Source organism: Aotus nancymaae, unplaced genomic scaffold, assembly GCF_030222135.1.
Source record: "Aotus nancymaae isolate 86718 unplaced genomic scaffold, 86718_ANA_hifiasm-v0.15.2.pri h1tg000040l, whole genome shotgun sequence".
In the NCBI taxonomy this organism is placed as follows: Eukaryota; Metazoa; Chordata; class Mammalia; order Primates; family Aotidae; genus Aotus; species Aotus nancymaae.
The window spans coordinates 106,374,469-106,396,123 of NW_026988454.1; the positions used below are offsets into that span (position 1 = coordinate 106,374,469).

Here is a 21,655-nt window from a genome sequence, read left to right on the forward strand (position 1 = left end):
GACCTTCTTCACAGAACTGGAAAAAACCACTTTAAACTTCATATGAAACCAAAAGAGAGCCGCATAGCCAAGACAATCCTAAGCAAAAAGAACAAAGCTGGAGGCATCATGCTACCTGACTTCAAACTATACTACAAGACTACAGTAATCAAAACCACATGGTACTGGTACCAAACAGAGATATAGACCAATGGAACAGAACAGAGGCCTTAGAAGCAACACCATCTGATCTTTGACAACATCTACAACATCTACAACCATCTGATCTTTGACAAACTGGACAAAAACAAGCAACGGAGAAAGGATTCCCTGTTTAATAAATGGTGCTGGGAAAACTAGCTGGCCATGTGTAAGAAGCTGATACTGGACCCCTTCTTTACACCTTATACAAAAATTAACTCCAGATGGATCAAAGATTTAAACATAAGAGCTAACACCATAAAAAGTCTAGAAGAAAACCTAAGCAATGCCATTCAGGACATAGGCATAGGCAAAGACTTCATGACTGAAATGCCAAAAGCAATGGCAACAAAAGTCAAATAGACAAATGGGATCTAATTAAACCTAAGAGTTTCTGCACAGCAAAAGAAACAATCATTAGAGTGAACGGGCAACCAACAGAATGGGAAAACATTTTGCAAATTACCCATCTGACAAAGGGCTAATATCCAGAATCTACAAAGAACTAAAGCAGATGTACAAGTAAAAAACAAACAACCCCATTCAAAAGGGGGCAAAGGATATGAACAGACACTTTTCAAAAGAAGACATTTATGTGGCCAACAAACACATGAAAAAATGCTCATTGTCACTGGTCATTAGATAAATGCAATTCAAAGCCACACTGAGATATCATCTCACACCAGTTAGAATGGCAATCATTAAAAAATCAGGAGAGAACAGATGCTGGAGAGGATGTGGGGAAATAGCAACACTTCCACACTGTTGGTAGGAGTGTAAGTTAGTTCGACTATTATGGAAGACAGTGTGGCAATTCCTCAAGGATCTAGAAATAGAAATTCCATTTGACCCAGTAATCCCATTGCTAGGTATATACCCAAAGGATTGTATTATTCTATTATAAAGATACATGCACACGTTTGTTCGTTGTGGCGCTGTTTACAATAGGAAAGACCTGGAACCAATCCAAATGCCCGTCAATGATAGACTGGACAAGGAAAATGTGTCACATAAACACCATGGAATACTATGCAGCCTTTAAGAACAATGAGCTCATGTCCTTTGTAGGGACATGGATGAATCTGGAAACCATCATTCTCAGTAAACTGACACAAGAACAGAATAGCAAACACTGCATGTTTTCACTCATAGGCGGGTGTTGAACAGTGAGAACACATGGGCACAGAGAGGGGAACATCTCACACTGGGGTAGATTAGGAAGTGGGGTGGCCAGGGGAGGGGAGGGACAGCGGTGGGTGGGTGAGTTTGGAAGAAATGCCTGATATAGGTGACAGTGTTGGGGGGGGGTGTGGAGACAGCAAACCACCATGGCATATATGTACTGCAACAATCCTGCAGGATGAACACGTGTACCCCAGAGCTTAAAGTACTATTAAAAGAAAAAAAAAAGTATGTTGCTTAATTTCAAAGTATTTTAGAACGTTCACTTCTGAAAATCTGTAGGACAACTACAGATCCTACATATAATAGAAAGATGGTAAGAGGACAGGTGAAATAGCCAAAGTCCTAGAAAAATATTATTTATTGAAACTGGTCCAATTACCTATTAATAAGTTACATGTTTAATAAAAAGCTTTTCCACAGATAAAACTTCATATCCAGATACTGTAACCAATATTTTCTAACTCAGTGCCCTTTGGTCAAGAAACATAATCTGTATGGTTTCAGTTTTTTAAAATCTGAGACTTGTTTTCTCTCCAGCATACTGTCTTTTTGGTGACTACTTCATATGCATTACAAAACAATGTCCCTTCTCCTGTTGTTAGTTGGAGTGTTTTGTAAATATTAACTAGGTGAAGCTGGTTAATAATAGTGTTGTCCAAACCTTCTATTCCATTACCAATTTTTTCTGGTCTAATTAAATAATACTGAGTGCTGGATATTAAAACCTCACATTATTTTTAATGTGTCTATGTTTTTTTTCATTTTTTGTTTCATATATTTAGAAGCTTTAATATTAGATGTCTACACATTTAGGATTTTTGTCTCTTTATGACTGAGTGCTCAGTTTATTACTAGAAAATTTCTGTCTAAAATTCTTACTGCTGTCCCACTGTAGGTAATGTGTCTTTTTTCCTCTGGCCAGTTTTAGGAATTGTATGTTTTATTTTGATTTTCAGTTGATGGAATATGATGTTACCTAGGTATGATTTACTTTGTGTCCTGCTTGGGGTTTGCTGAACTTCTTTGATCTGAGAATTGGTGGCTTTCATTAATTTTGAAAAGTTTTGGGCCATGTCTTTTCAAATATTTCTTCATTCTCTCCTTTTCATCAGAAAAATGTACTTGCTTGTATGCTGAATCAAGGTCCCTTGATATCGTTTCAAAAGTTTTAGATGCTCTACTCCTTTTATCATATTTTTGTGCCTTGGGGTTTCATTTTTTGACAATTTCTACTGACTTATCTTCAAGTCTACTTATCTTTTCTTCCAGTGTATGCAGGTAAACCCATTGTATAAACCATTTTCTGATTTTTTTTAATTGCAAGCGTTTTTTTGTATCTTTTTGTATAGTTTCTATCTGCCTTCTGAAATTTCCCACATCTTTGTACATGTTTTCCATCTTATTCACTAGATCCTTTAATGTTTTTATCTTTGCCATCTTACATACACTTTTTGCTACTTGTGATATTTAGATGATCTCTGGATCTGCCTATGCTGTTTTTCTCCTAGTCAGGAATAAAAATTTCTTGCTTCAAGTCTTGGCCATTGTTTTATATTTAAGGAAGTCTCTGGGTACCTGGATAGAAAGAGGGACATACTTTCTCTAGACTGTTCCATACTGTTTACAACTTTCTATGTACTATTTGTCTACTCTGTATATTTAGTTAAGGCTCACCAGAAGGAATAGTTGAATGAAGGAGTGCTTTCTGTGTGGCAGAGACTCCTCAAATTTCCAATCTGTTACACCAGCTTTGAGTGATTTTTGACATGGTATGGCAAATTCCTTCTCATCAGTATTTCCTTTCTGCCAGAGACTAAAGCAGTTGTGAATCACTTCTATATGACAAAGTTAAAAAACTTCTGGAATTTAGTTCTTTTATGTTTCTTTAAATTATTTTGTTTCTGCTGGGCTTAAAAAGCGACTGAATTTGTGTTTTTTTCTGGTATGTACTCATTGTTGTAAGTGACAATCTCTTGCAACTATCCACATTCTAACCAGAAATGAAGTCCTTGGACTTATTTTAGATAGTGTATTAAAACTATATAACTGAGTGTTTATGAATTAAATAAAACAGGTCTTAATGTTTATAATTACATCTTATTTTAAAAATCAAATCCTATCAGCTAAATACTCTGAGTGTTCCTTAAATATTTAAAAGAAAAATGTCTGGTAACATTCAGATATTACAAAGAATGTGATAAGGTTTACAGGCTATGCCTGTATTTGCATAAAGCTCAAATTTTAGAAAATGTGTATACTTTTCTGAAGACAATTGTGAATTAAGATTTACCATGGTCTTTAGCCCTTATTTATTGTCCTTTTGCAGTAATATATTTAAAATTTTGCTATTTTAAGCACATTTAAGTTAATTCTTATAGTCACAAAATTAGCTGTACTTCAATTGGGTCTTGTAATTTCAAAATGTAAATGTATCATGGCCAGGTGTTGACTTAATTAATATATTTAACTTGCCTTTTTTTCCCCCTAGGAATCCTAAAACCAAAATATTAGAACGAAAACAGAAACATGGCTCACTATATTACATTTGTCTGCACGGTTTTGGTCCTGCTTCTTCAGAATTCTGTGTTAGCTGAAGATGGGGAAATAAGATCAAGTAAGAACTATGAGCATTGCCCTTTTTTATTATAAACAAATTAATCTGAAAATTAAACCAGCAGAGTTCAAGTAATGGTTTTAATGATTTCGTTCTTACTATCTTTGATTCTGTAACTCCCTAAAATAAATGAATTGCTATCACTTGTTAACTGAGAAGAAAAGCTTTCCTCAGAGATAATTTTTGAGATGATTCTATGGCAATAGTTTATTCAATTAACACATCAAGCTTTGGAACAAACAGCCTGGTATCGAGTCCATGTTCAGCCACTTTTGAGCTGCATGATAGAAAGATAAAGAAAGCCTTGTAGACTGCTTATCAGGACGGAATGAGATAATGCATATGAATGGCTTAGCACAGTACATCTCAGTGAATGTTATTATTGCTTTTAGGAAAGTTTGTGTAAAGAGATAAAGAGTTATATTAACTATAGTTCTTTTACCTAGACTATCATTTAGAGATAACAAAAATTTTTAAAAAGTTTGCTTATATTCACATTTTAAAACTCATAAATACCCTACTGTAAATTAACTATGGTCTCTATAAAAGTTAAATAAGATGGTTTGACAATTTGATTCAACTTGGCTTAAATGTATTAATACAATAATATTTAAAGCTTGTATAACACTTTTATAGTTTAATTCATGCAAGCACTCTATAATGTGGATACCCTTTCCTTTGTTTTTTTCTTGGGTGGGAAAAGGGATTTTAAAAAGTTAAGGGGCTTACATAGTATCATACAGCTTGTGAGGGCAGTAACTAGTATTTGAACTATGTTTTTGCTCTTCAATCCCATTCCTTTTCTATTATGTCATTCATCTCTCTAAGGAAGAGGTTTCTTAGGACGGATATTATGTCTAGGGCTTATAAATGGCATCATTTGCTTGTGTGCCCATGCTCTTGACTAACTTTAAAGTTATGAAATATATGCTCTGTGGCTCTGTGACAGGGAGAAGGGCAGGAAGGGCCAAGAATAACCTAAGAGTGAAAACCACTGGATCAGGTGGCTCACAAACACTAGCAGTTTCAGACAACAATGAGTCTCAGTATTTAGGAAGGGCCAACATTGAAAAGCTCTGCAAACACAACTTTTCTATCCTTTTGTCTCCCCACAAAAAAACAATAAACGCATAACCGTTTAATCCTAGTCCATCCGGCTTCCAAAAATAACAGAAAAATTGCATTCCCTTGGGTTAGCAAATTTGCCTCTGGGCAGAAAGCCATTTCTGCTATCCCTGCCTTGACCTCTGGCAGTGACTGCCTTGGCAGAGGTTGCTGGAATTGTGTCCCTTACACCCTTCTGAGGATACTACCACCTGCAGTAGAGCATCTTAGGAATAATGTCATAATCACGGATATATTTTTGAGACAAATCCATACTTTGGCAATTCTATTTATTTTTGTAACTTCTTGACTATTATATATATTTACCTCTTGTGTTAATGTTTATTTTTGCTAGACTGTGATGAGTGAGTTAAGATGACTATAAGATTGGGATCACTTCTTGTGAGCCTTGTCAACATCCCAAATATGTAAATAGCCATAGATAAAGGAAGGGAAAAGGGAAAACAATGGATTTATTCCTAGGGAGATGCAAAATACTAAGAATAATAATTGTCACTAAATAATTTTCTTTAGTATTATCCTTTGCAATTATGATATCATACTTGCAAATACATGCAGAAAATAAATAACTTTATTATAACTTTAAATTGGTCATCTGTTCACTACATAGGGGGAAATAGGGGAGGGACAGCAGGGGGTGGGGAGTTGGGGAGAGACAGCATGGGGAGAAATGTCAGATATAGGTGATAGGGAGGAAGGCAGCAAATCACACTGCCATGTGTGTACCTATGCAACAATCTTGCATGTTCTTCACATGTACCCCAAAACCTAAAATGCAAAAAAAAAAAAAAATGAATAAAAGCATAAGACTTACAGCTTACTGTCATCCACCTTCATTCTGAACATCTTCAGGGATATGTGACTTCCCTGTGATAAATGCAAACATGCTAAATGTAAAACAAAGCATGAATATAAAATTATCTCATTATCATATGGGCTATAAAGAATAGCTATTATTGCTGCTTTGAGTACAGAAGTTAGGGAATGAGAAGGCAAATATAGCTGTTCTAATGGTATTCTGTTAGCCATTCCAAACTATTGGAATTGCCTCAAGAAACCAGTTTATCTTTTAGTCTGTGTTTGTCTCCCAGCTCTGGGCCTTTGCAGTTGCTCTTCCCTTTTATTAGAGTATCGTCCTCTTCACCTAACTAATGCTCTTGTTTCAGATCCCTGATTGCCTGCCAGCTTTCCCATAAAACTTTTCCTGACCTTCCACAGTTACGTTGCCACCCACTCCTGAATGTTCTCATAGTATTTTGCACTTTTCCTAACCAGTCTCTTTTTTGTCTTACTATACTTTGAGCTTTTTGAGATATCTTATATATATTTGAACCCAATACATAGTGTGATGTCAGGCACAGAGTAGGTATTCAGTATAAACGAACTAAATGAATGAAATAGGGTTAGAGACATGATATGTGTACTGTAGAAAAGAGTTAAGACTTTTTTCTTTTTCTTTCTACAACTGCTTGTAACTTGTTGAAATTGACTTGCACCAAAGATAGTCTTTTTTTTTCCCAAAAGGACCCTAGGATGTGCTGACCACAAACATGTGTTTCCTGGTATCTTAAAACAAGAATCTCTATTTCTACTAGGCAAGGAATAGCTTTGTACCTTTGACCATAGATTTTTAGTACAAGCTGATGTTCTGACTACATCATTCACTGAATATGAGACATCAGACCTTTAGAAACCCATCTTGGATATAAAGCAAAAGTTGATTCATTTGGTGATCTTGGTTCATGTAACATTTATCAACTATTAATATATTGAAGATGAAATTTTATTGGCTAGCTAAGTCCTGAAGTTGGTAGCAAATTCATTTTTAATGTTTTTCTCCCTATTGATTGGCTTATATTTTTGTAAGTATTTCAGGTTAGCCTTACACTAAACATATTTCATTGATAATTTAAAATAAGCAATGATATTACTGTATAGCTGAAACTCATATGTTTAAAATCTCCCTCTTTGTGCTTTTTATGTAAAAGATGTGTTACAGTGGTTTTCTTTTGTGCTTAGGTTGTCGTACTGCTCCAACAGATTTAGTTTTCATCTTAGATGGCTCTTACAGTGTTGGCCCAGAAAACTTTGAAATAGTGAAAAAGTGGCTCATCAATATCACGAAAAACTTCGACATTGGACCGAAGTTTATTCAAGTTGGGGTGGTTCAATATAGTGACTACCCTGTGCTGGAGATTCCTCTGGGAAGCTATGATTCAGGAGAACATCTGATGGCAGCAGTGGAATCCATACTCTACTTAGGAGGAAACACAAGAACGGGGAAGGCCATCCAGTTTGCACTTGATTACCTTTTTGCCAAGTCCTCACGATTTCTGACTAAGATAGCAGTGGTACTTACGGATGGCAAATCTCAAGATGAAGTCAAGGATGCAGCTGAAGCAGCAAGAGATAGTAAGATAACATTATTTGCCATTGGTGTTGGTTCAGAAACAGAAGATGCAGAACTTAGAGCTATTGCCAACAAGCCTTCGTCAACTTATGTGTTTTATGTGGAAGACTATATTGCAATATCCAAAATAAGGGAAGTGATGAAGCAGAAACTTTGTGAAGGTAAGCCTTAAAATGCCTTAATATAATTTGGAAACAATTAATAATTGTGCTTTTTATGTTTTGACATAATCTGTTCATTAACACTGGTGTAGATCGGTATATTTGATGTCAATTACCTATAATGTTATAAATGTTATACTGTGAGCATAACTTTTTGTGTTATAGGTATTTAGGATAAATTTTGGTTTTTAGAAATAATTTAAAAATCTATGTATGGAAAATACGATATTTTGTAACTTTATTGCTTTTTTTCCCTTTCAATTATAACATGTCTGTTGTAGAGATTGTAGAAAAAAGGCACAAAAAATAAAAAAATATGTAAACCACACATAATCACATTGCCCCTGTTAATGAGTTTTCCTGTACTTTACGTTCTAGTTTTTTTCCTTTTTACCCCCAGTGTATTTTAAGTTTATCCTTCTGCTTATATCAAGATACTATTGTATCTATAATTTCATTTTTTATTTTTGTATTATATACTATTGTGTACAAAATTTTTATACTCTAGTCACAGGATAGCAGACAATTTTCTGTTGTAATTTATTTTAAAATTTTCCTGTTTTTATACATTTGATTTCTAAGTTTTGCTAATATAAATGACAATGAATATTCTCACATGTAATTCTGAACTAGAATTTCATTATTTCTTCAGAAAAAAGCTTCAAATTACTGACATTTTTAAAGGGGAAAAATATTAAAATTGCACTCTAAAAAAATTAACTTCCCTTTCACAGAATATTTGAAAATAAGTTATCAATTATGTTTATATCATTTCATAAAATCTAACTTCATGTTCATCATAACTGCATGGTATTGGAAGGTCCCAATTTTGGTAATATTCATATAAAGTGAATATTACTTTTTTAAGTATATGGTACACTAAATTATAATATTAAAAAATAAAATTTATAAAAATTTTCTAGTTTGCCTACAGAAACTCAAAAAGTGGGTTGCTTCACATTTGACAAAAAAATTCTATGTGTTTATGGGTTAGGAAACAAATTATATCATTAATTCCTCTGTTTTCTTCGTATTTGCTTGTGGGATATGGTAGAGAAAACATTATTAAATGTTCATATTTAAGAGACTATAAAAAATTAAATGTCTTCTTCCATGAACTTAAAATAAAGGTATTATAATAAGAGTACAAATAACCACCACAGTACTTCTTTTTATGAATCTCTAGTAGTAAGACTATGTTGAGTTTTTTCATCCTGAACAGGCGAATGGGACTTATATCTTTAATATGTGGTCATATTAGTTAGAATTCTTTGGTTTTGAAGCCAGGTATATTTCATGCTTAATACAGATTTTTCCTGGAGACATTTTACTTATTCATTTTTATCCTTAAGTATAAATGTAACTGATAAGATGTTTGTTCAATATTTGCTTCAGAGGCTTTTTCTGTAGATATGTATTTTGGTAAATGCATTCTATTTTAATGATTCTGCACATGAAAGAGTAGGTGTGCTTAAAAGAGTTTAAAATTCTTTTAGCTAAACTGTCATCTATAAACACAATGAAAATTGAAATCTTGCCAAGTATATTTCCATCCACACTCAAAAAGATGTAAATAATTTCTGTGTCTAATTAGTTCTCATATTTGCTGCACAGTAGTCGTCTTTTAAAATGTAGTTTTTGAAATTTCACTTCTGGAATTTATACAGGTATTCTTCACTTGACTTTTTATACTGTATTAGAGTATGATTAATGCACTAAACTAAAACATTGCTACATCACAACAGCCACAAACCATGTGATCTGTATTTCAATCATTTGACAAATTCACATACTTTTTCTGTGACACACACTTAACTTCTACTTTGAAGTGTTTAACATGTAGGATGACTATTTCCTAATACTGCTTTTATACTCTGCTGTGGTTGCCTTACAATGAACAAAATACTGAGTTAAATAATATTTATCACAGTTTATTTCATCTTTATGGACCTATTATTTTTCTGGAAGAGTTGACTCTAATACTTTCTTTTCTCTGAGGGTGATGGTTCCTTTATCTGTGTAAAAATCTGCTTTTTCTCCTCCTCCTCCTATGCCCCCCTTTCTCTTCCTTCTCCTTCTCCTTCTTCCTCGTTCCTTCTTTTCCTTTTTCTCTTCTTCCTCCTCCTTCCTCCTTCTTCTTAATCTTTCTAACCTCCCCCACAACCATGTCAAACACATAACATGAAACCCAGTCTCCTAATAAAATTTTAAGTGTATGGTATTGTGAATTATAAGCATAGTGTTTTACAGCATAACTTTGGAAATTATTCATCTTGCTTGACTGAGATCTACCTCCCTCCTTGCTTCCCTCCCTCCCTCCCTTCCTTTCTTCCTTCCTCTCTCTCTCCCTCCTTTCCTTCCTCTTTGTTATTTTTTTATTTTTATTTTTTGGTAATTGCTATCCTATCATGTATGAGATAACATTTCATTGTAATATTGCCTTGCATTTCTCTGATGATTAGTGATGTTGGACATTTTTTCATATACCTATTGGTCATTTGTATGTCATTTTTGAAGAAATGTTTTTTCAAGTCCTTTGTCTATTCCTTAATCAGTTTTTTGTTGTTGCTGAGTTGGAGTTTATTATTTATTTTGGATATTAACCGCTTATTAAATATATGGTTTGCAAATATTTTATCCCATTTCATAGATTGCTTCTTTACAGTGTTTTTTTTTTTCCTTTGCTGCACAGAAGCTTTTTAGTTTGCTATAATCCCAGTTGTCTGTTTTTGCTTTTTTTGTTGCCTGTGCTTTGGGAATAAATCCAAGAAATCATTACCAGACTGATGTTATGAAGCTTTTCCCTAGTTTTCGTTTTAGAAATTTTATAGTTTCAGGTCTTATGTTTAAGATTTTATTTTGTCTTTTATTTTTGTATGTGCGTGTGTGTGTATGGTGTAAAATAAGGGTCCACTGTTATTCTTTTACTTGCCTTATTCTTTTTGTGTGCGTGTGTGTGTATGGTGTAAGGTCCACTGTTATTCTTTTACTTATCCAGTTATCTCAGCACCATTGCTTGAAGAGACTATTTTTTCCCCATCGGGCAGTCATAGTACCCTTGTCAAAGATAATTTCACTGATACATGTAAGAGTGTTTTCTAGGCTCTCTATTCTGTTCCATTTGTCTATATGTTTGTTTTTATGTCATTACCATACTGTGTTCATTACTATAACTTTGAAATATGTTTTGAAATCAGGAAGTGTGAGATCTCCAGCTTAGTTTTTGTTTCCCAAGATTGTTTTGAGTGTTTGAGGTCTTTGAGATTTCATAGCAATTTTACAAATGCTGTTTCTACTTCTGTACAGAATGTCATTGGGATTTTTATAGGGATTGCATTGAATTGTAGATCATGTTAGACAGTGTGAACTTTTAAAATAATATTTTCTACCAGTCTATGAACACAAGCTATATTTCCATTTATTTCTTCTTCAATTTCTTTCATCAGTGTTGTACAGTTTTCAGGGTACAAGTTTTTTGATTCTTTGGTTAAGTCTATTTCTAAGTATTTTATTATTTGCAAAGCATAGCTTTGTAAATGGGATTATTTTCTTAATTTTTTAAATTGTTGTTACTGTGTAGAAATACGACTTATTTTTATAGTTCGAATTTGTATCCTGCAACTTTGCTTAATTGCTAACCATTTAATTGCTAATAATTGCTAACCCTTTTTTTTGGCTTGGAATCATTAGGGTTTTTTACATTTGTAATTGTGTTATCTGTGAATAGAGATAATTTTATTTCTTTTGTTATTCAAATAGCTTTATTTCTTTTACTTGTCTAATTCCTCTGGTTGGTACAGTGTTGAATAGAAGTGGTGAAATTAGACATCTTTGTCTTGTTCCTCATCTTAGAGGAAAAGCTTTTAACATTTTACCATTGAGTGTGATGTTAGCTGTGAACGTTTCAAATATGGTCTTTACTATGTTAAAGTGGTTTCCTTCTATTCCTTGCTTGTTGAGTGCTTTTATCACAACATAGTTCTGACTTTTGTTAATTTTTTTCTGCTTCCATTGAGATAATGTTATTTATTTATTTTTATTTTAACTTTTTAAAATTATTATACTTTAAGTTCTGGGATACATATGCAGAACATGCAGGATTGTTACATAGGTATACACATGCCATGGTGGTTTGCTGCACGTCATGTACATTACATATTTCTCCTAATGCTCTCTCCTTCCTAGTCCCCGACTCCCTGACAGGCCCCAGTGTGTGATGTTTCCCTCCCTGTGTCCATGCGTTCTTATTCATCAACTCCCACTTATGAGTGAGAACATGTGTTAAGTTTTCTGTTCTTCTGTTAGTTTGTTGAGAATGATGGTTTCCAGATTCATCCATGTCCCTGCATAGAACATGAACTCATCCTTTTTGTGGCTGCATAGTATTCCATAGTACATATGTGCTACATTTTCTTTATCCAGTCTATCATTGATGGGCATTTGGGTTGGTCTCAAGTCTTTGCTATTGTGAATAGTGCCGCAATAAACGTGTGTGTGTGTCTTTATAGTAGAATAATTTATAATCCTTTTGGTAGATAACCAGTAATGGGATTGCTGGGTCAAATGGTATTTCTGATTCTAGATCCTTGAGGAATTGCCACACTGTCTTCCACAATTGAACTAATTTAGACTCCCACTAACAGCATAAAAGCATTCCTGTTTCTCCACATCCTCTCCAGCATTTGTTGTTTCCTGACTTTTTAATGATCGCCACTCTTAACTGGCTTGAAATGGTATCTCATTGTGGTTTTGATTTGCATTTCTCTAAACCAGTGATGATGAACTTTTTTCCATATACTTGTTGGTCACATAAGTGTCTTCTTTTGAGAAATGTCTGTTTATATCCTTTGCCACTTTTCGATGGGTTTTTTTTTTTTCTCGTAAATTTAAGTTCTTTGTAGGTGCTGGATATTGGATCTTTGTCAAATGAATAAATTGCAAAAATTTTCTCCTATTCTGTAGGTTGCCTGTTCACTATGATGATAGTTTCTTTTGCTGTGCAGAAGCTCTTTAGTTTAATTAGATCCTATTTGTCTATTTTGGCTTTTGTTGCCATTTCTTTTGGTGTTTTAGTCATGAAGTCTTTGCCCATGCCTATGTTTTGAATGGTATTGCCTAGATTTTTCTTCCAGGGTTTTATTGTTTTAGGTCTTAGGTTTAAGTCTTTAATCCATCTTGAGTTAATTTTTGTATAAGGTCTAAAGAATGGGTTGAATTTCAGTTTTCTGCATATGGCTAGTCAGTTTTCCCAACATCATTTATTAAATAGAGAATCCTTTTCCCGTTGCTTGTTTTTATCAGGTTTGTCAAAGATCAGATTGTTGTAGATGTGTGGTGTTATCTGTGAGACCTCTGTTCTGTTCCATTGGTCTATATATGTGTTTTTATACCACTACCATGCTGTTTTAGTTACTGTTGCCTTGTAGTATAGTTTGAAGTCAGGTAGTGTGATGCCTCCAGCTTTATTTTTTTTTTTGCTTAGGAATGTCTTGGCTATACAGGCTTTCTTTGGTTCCATAAAAAATTCAAAGTAGTTTTTTTTAATTCTGTGAAGAAAGGCAGTGGTAGCTTGATGGGAATAGCATTGAATCTATAGATTACTTTGGGAGTATGATCATTTTTATGATATTGATTCTTCCTATCCATGAGCATGGAATGTTTTTCCGTTTTTGTCCTCTGTTATTTCCTTGAAGAAGTCCTTCACATCTCTTGTAAGTTGTATTCCTAGGTATTTTATTCTCTTTGTAGCAATTGTAAACGGGAGTTCACTGATGATTTGGCTCTCTGTTTGTCTGTTGTTGGTGCATAGGAATGCTTATGATTTTTGCACATTGATTTTGTATCCTGAGACTTTGCTGAAGTTGCTTATTAGCTTAAGGAAATTCTGGACTGAGACGATGGGGTTTTCTAAATATACAGTCATGTCATCTGCAAACAGAGACAATTTGACTTCCTTTTTTCCTATTTGAATACTCTTTATTTCTTTCACTTGCCTGATTGCCCTGGCCAGAACTTCCAATACTGTGTTGAATAAGAGTAGTGAGGGAGAGCATCCTTGTCTTGTGCCAGCTTTCAAAGGGAATATTTCCAGTTTTTGCCCATTCAGTATGATATTGGCTGTGGGTTTGTCATAAACAGCTCCTGTTATTTTGAGATATGTTCCATCAATACCTACTTTATTTAGAGTTTTTAGCATGAAGAGGTGTTGAATTTTATTCAAGACTTTTATTGCATCTATTGGGATAATCATGTGGTTTTTGTCATTGGTTCTGTTTATGTGATGGATTATGTTGATTGATTCGCATATGTTGAACCAGCCTTGTATCCCAGGATGAAGCTGACTTGATGGTGGTGGATAAGCTTTTTTATTTGCTACTGGATTCGATTTGCCAGTATTTTATTGAGGACTTTTGCATTGATGTTCATCAGGGTTATTGGCCTGAAATTTTCCTTTTTGTGTGTGTCTCTGTCAGATTTTGGTATCCAGATGATGCTGGCCTCATAAAACGAGTTAGGGAGGAGTCCTTCTTTTTCTGTTGTTTGAAATAGTTTCAGAATGAATGGTACCAGGTCCTCTTTGTACCTCTGATAGAATTTGGCTATGAAGCCATCTGGTCCTGGGCTGCTTTTGGTTGACAGGCTATTAATTACTGCCTCAATTTCAGAACTTGTTTTTGGTCTATTCAGGGATTCAACTTCTTCCTGGTTTAGTATTGAGAGGGTGTATTTGTCTAGCAATTTATCCATTTCTTCTTGATTTTCTAGTATATTTGCATAGAGGTGTTTATAGGATTATCTGATGGTAGGTTGTATTTCTATGGGATCAGTGGTGATATCCCCTTTATTATTTTTTATTGTGCCTCTTTGATTTTTCTCTCTTTTCTTCTTTATTAGTCTGGCTATCAGTCTATCTATTTTGTTGATCTTTTCAAAAAACCAGCTCCTGGATTCATTGATTTTTTTTTTGAAGAATTTTTCATGTCTCTATCTCCTTCAGTTCTGTTCTGATCTTAGTTATTTATTGTCTTCTGCTAGCTTTTGAATTTTTTTGCTCTTGTTTCTCTATTCTTTTATTTGTGATATTAGGGTGTTGATTTTAGATCTTTCCCACTTTCTCTTGTGGGCATTTGGTGCTATAAATTTCCCTCTAAACACTGCTTTAGCGATGTCCCAGAGATTCTGGTACATTGTATCTTTGTTTTCAAATAACTTGACTTATCTCTGCCTTAATTTTGTTATTTATTTATTCAGTAGTCTTCTAGGAGCTGGTTTTTCAGTTTCCATGTAGTTGTGTGGTTTTGAGTGAGTTTCTTAATCTTGAGTTCTAATCTGATTGCACTGTGGTCTTAGTGTTTGTTATAATTTCTGTTCTTATGCATTTGCTGAGGAGTGTTTTACTTCCAATTACGTGATCAATTTTACAATAAGTGCAATGTAGTGCTAAGAAGAATGTATATTCTATTGTTTTGGGGTGGAGAGTTCCGTAGATGTTTATGAGGTCTACTTGGTTCAGAGCTGAGTTCAAGTCCTGAATATCCTTGTTAATTTTCTGTCTTGTTGATCTGTCTAATATTGACAGTGGGGTGTTAAAGTCTCCCTCTATTATTGTTTGGGAGTCTCAGCATTTTTGTAGGTGTCTAAGAACTTGCTTTATGAATCTGGGTGGTCCTGTATTGGGTGCATAAATATTTAGGTGAGCCCTTCTCGTTGCATTGATCCCTTTATTACTATGTAATGCCCTTTGTCTTATTTTTTTTTTTTATCTTTGTTGGTTTAAAGTCTGTTTTATCGGAGACTAGAATTGCAATGCCTGCTTTTTTTTTGTTTTCCATTTGCTTGGTAAATCTTCCTTTATCTTCTTATTTTCAGCCTATCTGTGTCTTTGAATGTGAGATGGGTCTTCTGAATACAGCAGCCTGATAGGTCTTGATTCTATCCAATTTGCCAGTCTGTGTCTTTTAATTGGGGCATTTAGCCCATTTACACTTAAGGTTGATATTGCTATGTGTGAATTTGATCCTGTTATTATGATGCTTGCTGTTTATTTTGCCTGTTCGTTGATGCAGTTTCTTCATAATGTCAACGGTCTTTATAAGTTGGTGTGTTTTTGCAGTGGCTGTTACTGGTTGTTCCTTTCCATGTTTAGTGCTTCCTTCAGGAGCTCTTGTAAGGCAGACCTAGTGGGGGTGACAAAATCTCTCAGCATTTGCTTGTCTGTAAAGGATTTATTTTCTCCTTCGCTTATGAAGCTTAGTTTGGCTGGATATGAAATTCTGGGTTGAAAATTATGTTTTATAGGAATGTTGAATATTGGCCCCCACTCTCTTTTGGCTTGTAGGGTTTCTGCAGAGAGATCCACTGTTAGTCTGCTAGGCTTCTCTTCATGGGTAACCCGACCTGTCTCTCTGGCTACGCTTAACATTTTTTCCTCATTTTAATCTTGGTGCATCTGAAGATTGTGCATCTTGGGGTTGCTCTTCTCATGGAGTATTTTTGTGGTGTTCTCTGTATTTCCTGAATTTGAATGTTGGCCTGTCTTGCTAGGTTGGGGAAGTTCTCCTGGATAATATTCTGAAGTGCATTTTCCAGCTTGCTTCCATTCTCCCCGTCACTTTCAGGTACAACAATTAAATGTATGTTTGGTCTCTTCACATAGTCCCATATTTCTTGGAGGCTTTGTTCATTCCTTTTCATTCTTTTTTCTCTAATCTTGTCTTCATATTTTATTTCATTAAGTTGATCTTCAATCTCTGATATCCTTTCTTCTGCTTCATCAATCTGGCTATTGATACTTCTGTGTGTTTCCTGAAGTTCTCCTGCTGTGTTTTCAGTTCCATCATGTCATTTCTGTTTTTCTCTAAACTAGTTATTCTAGTTGGTAATTGAACTAACCTTTTTTAAAAGTTTTAGCTTCCTTACATTGGGTTAGAACATGCTTTTTTAGCTGGGATGAGATGTTATTGCCCATCTGAAGCCTACTTCTGTCAATTCATCAAATTCATTTTCTGTCCAGTTTTATTCCCTTGCTGGTGAGGAGTTGTGATCCTTTGGAGAAGAGTCATTCTGGTTTTTGGAATTTTTCAGGCTTTTTGCACTGGTTTTCGCTCATCTTTGTGGATTTATCTACCTTTGGTATTTGATATTGGTGACCTTCAGATGGGGTTTTTGTATGGACGTGCTTTTTGTTGATGTTGATCATATTCTATTTGTTAGTTTTTCTTCTAACAGTCAAGCCCCTCTGCTGCAGGTCTGCTGGAGTTTGCTGGAGGTCCACTCCAGATCCTGTCTTCCTGGGTAACACCAGCAGAGGCTGAGAACAGCAAAGATTGCTGCCCATTTCTTTCTATAGAAGCTTCATTCCAGAGGGGCACCCACCAGATGCCAGCCAGAGCTCTCCTGTATGAGGTGTCTGTTCACCCCTTCTGGGAGGTGTCTCCCAGTCAGGCGGCATGGGGGTCAGGGACTCACTTGAGGAGGCAGTCTGTCCCTTAGCAGAGCTCAAGCACTGTGCTGGGAGATCTGCTGCTCTCTTCAGAGCCAGCAGGCAGAAATGTTTAAGTCTGCTGAAGCCACACCCACAGCCACCCCTTCCCCCAGATGCTCTGTCCCAGGAACATGGGAGTTTTATCTATAAGCCCCTCACTGGGGCTGCTGCCTTTCTTTCAGAGATGCCCTGCGCATTGAGAAGGAATCTAGAGAGGCAGTCTGGCTACAGTGGCTTTGCCAAGCTGTGGTGGGCTCTGCCCCATTCAAACTTCCTGGTGGGTTTGTTTACATTGTGACAGGAAAACCGCCTACTCAAGCCTCAGTAATGGTGGATGCCCTTCACGCCACCAAGCTCGAGTGTCCCACATTGACTTAAGACTGCTGTACTGGGAGTGAGAATTACAAACCAGTGGATCTTAGCTTGCTGGGTTCCAAGGGGGTGGGATCTGCTGAGCTAGACCTCTTGGCTCTCTGACTCTAGCCCCCTTTCCAGGGGAGCTAATTGTTCTATCTTGTTGGCATTCCAGGTGCCACTGGGGTATGAACAAAAACCTCCTGCAGCTAGCTCAGTGTCTGCCCAAACAGCCATCCAGTTTTGTGCTTGAAACCCAGGGCCCTGGTGGCAAAGGCACAGGAGGGAATCTCCTGGTCTGCAGATTGCAAAGACCATGGGAAAAACATAGTATCTGGGCCAGAGTGCACCATTCCACGTGGCAAGTCCCTCAGGGCTTCCCTTGGCTAGGGGAGGGAGTTCCCCAACACCTTGTGCTTCCCAGTTGAGGCAATGCCACACCTTGCTTTGGCTCCTCCTCCTGCTTCAGCTCCCCCTCCATGGACTGCACCCACTGTCTGACCAGTCCCAATGAGATTAGCCAGGTACCTCAGTTAGAAATGAGGAAATTATCTGCCTTCTGCGTTGATCTCGCTGGGAGCTGCAGACTGGAGCTGTTCCTATTCAACCATGTTGCCAGCCTCCCTGATTGATCGTGTTATTTTTATCCTTTCTTCTATCAATGGCACATTTATTGATTTTATATGTCAAACTCTTTCATACCAGGATAATTCCCATTTGGTCATGGTGTGTGATGTTTTTGATTTCCTGTGAAATTCAATATGTTAGTATTTCGTTGAGGATATTTACATATATATTCATCAGGGATATTGACTTGTTTTATTTTATTATGGTATCTTTTTCTGGCTTTGATATCAGGTTAATGCTGGCCTTATAAAAAGAGTTTAGAAGTGTTCACTCCTCTTCAATTTTTTGAAAGAGCTTAAGAGAAATATTAATTCTTCTTTATATGTTTGGTAGAATTCACCACTAAAGCCACCTGGTACTAGGCTTTTTTGCGGGGGTGTTTTGATTACTGATTTAATCTCCTTTAATCTCTAGTTATAGGTCTGTTCAGATATTTTGTTTATTCATGTTTCAGTTTTGGTAGGTTATATGTTCTAGGAATTTACTCATGTCATCTAGGTTATCAATTTGTTGATATATAGTTTATATTAGTCACTAAAATCTTTATTTCTGTGGCATAAATTATAATATCTCTTCGTTCACTTCTTACATCTTCTCTTTTTAGTTAATCTAGTTAAAGATTTGTTAATTTTGTGGATCTTTGCAAAAAAGCAACTCTTAGCTTTGTTGATTTCTATTTTCTATTTTGTTTATTTCTGCTTAAATCTAAAATTTTTTTTTTCCTCCTGCTAACTTTGGGCTTAGTTTGTCTTTCTTTGTGTAGGTCTTTGAGGTGTAAAGTTGTTTATTTCAGATCCTTCTTCTTTTTCAATGTAGGCATTTATTGCTATAAACATCTCTCTTAGTGTTGTTTCCCTGCATGTCATAAATTTTGGATGTTGTGTTTTTGTTTGTCACCAGGTATTTTCTAACTTTGTCTCTGATTTCGTCTTTGACCTAATGGTTGTTCAATAGTGTGTTATTAAATTTCTACATATTTGTGAATTTTTCAACTTTCCTCCTGTTATTAATTTTTAGTTTTATTCCATTGTGGTTAGAAAACATACTGGTATGATTTCAGACTTCTTAAATAAGACGTGTGTGGTTTAACATGTGGTCTGTCCTGGAGAATGTCTCATGTGCAATTGAAGGGAATGTGTATTCTGCTGCTGTTGGGTAGAATATTCTATATGTGTCTGCTAGGTTCATTTGGTCTATAGTATTGTCCAACTCTTCTGTTTCCTTATTGATCTTCTGTTTGAATGTTCTAATCATTATTGAAATCCTCTACTATTATTGTGTTTGTCTATTTCTCCCTTCAATTCTGTAAATGTCTACTTCATATTTTTGTGGGCATGATGTTGGCTGCATATATAATCATAATTATTATATCTTCCTGGTGAATTAACCATTTTATCATAAAAGGATATCTTTCTTTGTCTCTTGTTATAGTTTTGTACTGTGTGATATAAGTATAGACATCTCTGATGTCTTTTGGCCACCATTTAGATGGAGTATCTTTTTTCATTTTTTCAGTTACAGCCTATATATGTCCTTACATTTAAAGTGAGTCCTTTTCTTCTCTCCTCCCCTCCCCTCCTCTCCCTTCACCTCCCTTCCCCTCTCCTCTCCTCTCCTTTTTTCTTTTCTGGGACAGGGTCTTATTTTGTTGCCCAGGCTGGAGTGCAGTGGCATGATCATAGCTCACTGCAGCTTCAACCTCCCACACTCAGTCATTCTTCCCACCTCAGCTTCCTGAGTACCTGCGACTACAAGCACATGCCATCATGCCCGGATAATTTTGTTGTTTTTTGCTTGCTTTTGTTTTTGTATTTGTAGAGATGGGATTTTGCTATGTTGCCCAGGGTATAGTCTTTCATAGACAGTATATATTTAGATCTGTAGCTCTAATCCATTCAGCCTTTCTATGTACTTTGATTAAAAAGTATAACAACTTACATTTAAGGTAATTACTGATAGGGAAAAACTATTGACATTTTGTTAATTATTTTCTGTCTTTCCTGTAGCTTTTTGTCTGTCCTTTTTTCTTTGAATGTCTTCCTTTGTGTTTTATTGCTTCTTTTTGTGTTGATGTCCTTTATCATTTTATTTATCTTCCATAGCTATTTTCTTTGAGGTTACCATAGGGATTACATAAAACATCATGTAATTATGACCATTTATTTTAAGTTGGTATAAAGTTAAATTACATATAAATACTCTATACTACCTCTCCTTTGTTACTGATGCCACAAATTGCATCTTTTTATAATTTGTATCTGTTAACCTATTTTTAAAGTTACAGTTTTTGAAAGTGCTTTTGTCTTTTAACTTTTACATCAGAATTAAAAGTCATGTATATATGACTATTACAATATTATAATATTCTGTGTCTGTATATATATTTACTTTTATCAGAAAAATTTATACTATCTCATACTTTTATGTTGCTGTTCAGTGTACTTTTGTTTGATCTTGAATGACTCCTTAAGAATTTCTTATAAGGCAGGCCTGATAGTGATGAACTTTCTTAGCTTGTGTTTATCTAGAAAAGTCTTTATTTCTCCTTCATTTTTGAAGAACAGTTTTGCCAGACATAGCATTCTTGGTTGGCATGTTGTTTTTTTCTTTCAGCCCTTTGAATATGTCATCCTACTCCTGGCATGCAATGCTTCTACTGAGAAATCTGCTAATAGTCTTATCAAGGTTCCCTTGTATATAACAAGTCTCTTTTTTTCTTGCTACTTTCAAAATGTTATTTCTGGCTTTAACTTTTGACAATTGGATTATAATATGTTTCAGTGTGGATTTCTTTGGGTTCAACTTAGCATATATTAGGCTTCTTGAATTTCAGTGTCCATATCCTTTTCCAGATTTGGGAAGTTGTTGGCCTCATTTCTTTAAATATGCTTTTTGTCCTCTTTTGGCTCTTTTCTTTTCTTTTTTTTTGGAACTCCCAAAATGCATATATTGGTGTGCTTGATGGTGTTGCATAAATCTCTTAGGCTTTCTTCATTTTTTCTCATTCCTTTTTCTTTTTGGTTCTCTGATTGGATAATTTCAAATGACTAATTATTGAGTTTGCTGATTCTTTTCTCTCTGCTTACTAAAGGCAGCTATTCAACATCTTTAGTAAATTTTTTATCTTATTGTATTCTTCAGCTAAAGTATATCATACTTATTACTTAAATAGCTGACTATGTAATGCTGGTGATTATTCTTAAGAAAATATTCTTTATAAGTATGATTAATATGTAGTTAATTCTAGATGAGATAATATGTTCATTTAAAGAACTTTCATGAATAGATAGGACCCAAGTTAAGTTTTTTTCCAGTGAGATAGACCAATGATATTTGAGCTGTAGAATTATAAGCTGCTTGAACTGAAAAGAAAATCAGGAATAGAAAATACTTTTTACTCCTTAAATGCTAAGAATGCAAGAAAAGAATCTTAATGTTCATCTTTGAATTCAGTAAATTAAAAGCATTATCCAGGGTTGTATGACTAGTTAATAGGAAATTCTGGATGAGAATCA

At 35.1% G+C, this 21,655-nt stretch overlaps 1 protein-coding gene across 1 annotated transcript in view; it reads left to right on the plus strand.

Moving 5' to 3' along the window:
- COL21A1 (collagen type XXI alpha 1 chain) overlaps positions 1 to 21,655 on the plus strand; it is a 196,317-nt gene that overhangs the window by 56,581 nt on the left and 118,081 nt on the right. The window contains exons 2-3 of the mRNA XM_064360972.1: positions 3,854 to 3,979; positions 7,124 to 7,675. Of these exons, the coding sequence (XP_064217042.1) occupies positions 3,892 to 3,979; positions 7,124 to 7,675 (640 nt within the window). The 5' untranslated portion in view covers positions 3,854 to 3,891. The remainder of the gene's footprint in view (positions 1 to 3,853; positions 3,980 to 7,123; positions 7,676 to 21,655) is intronic.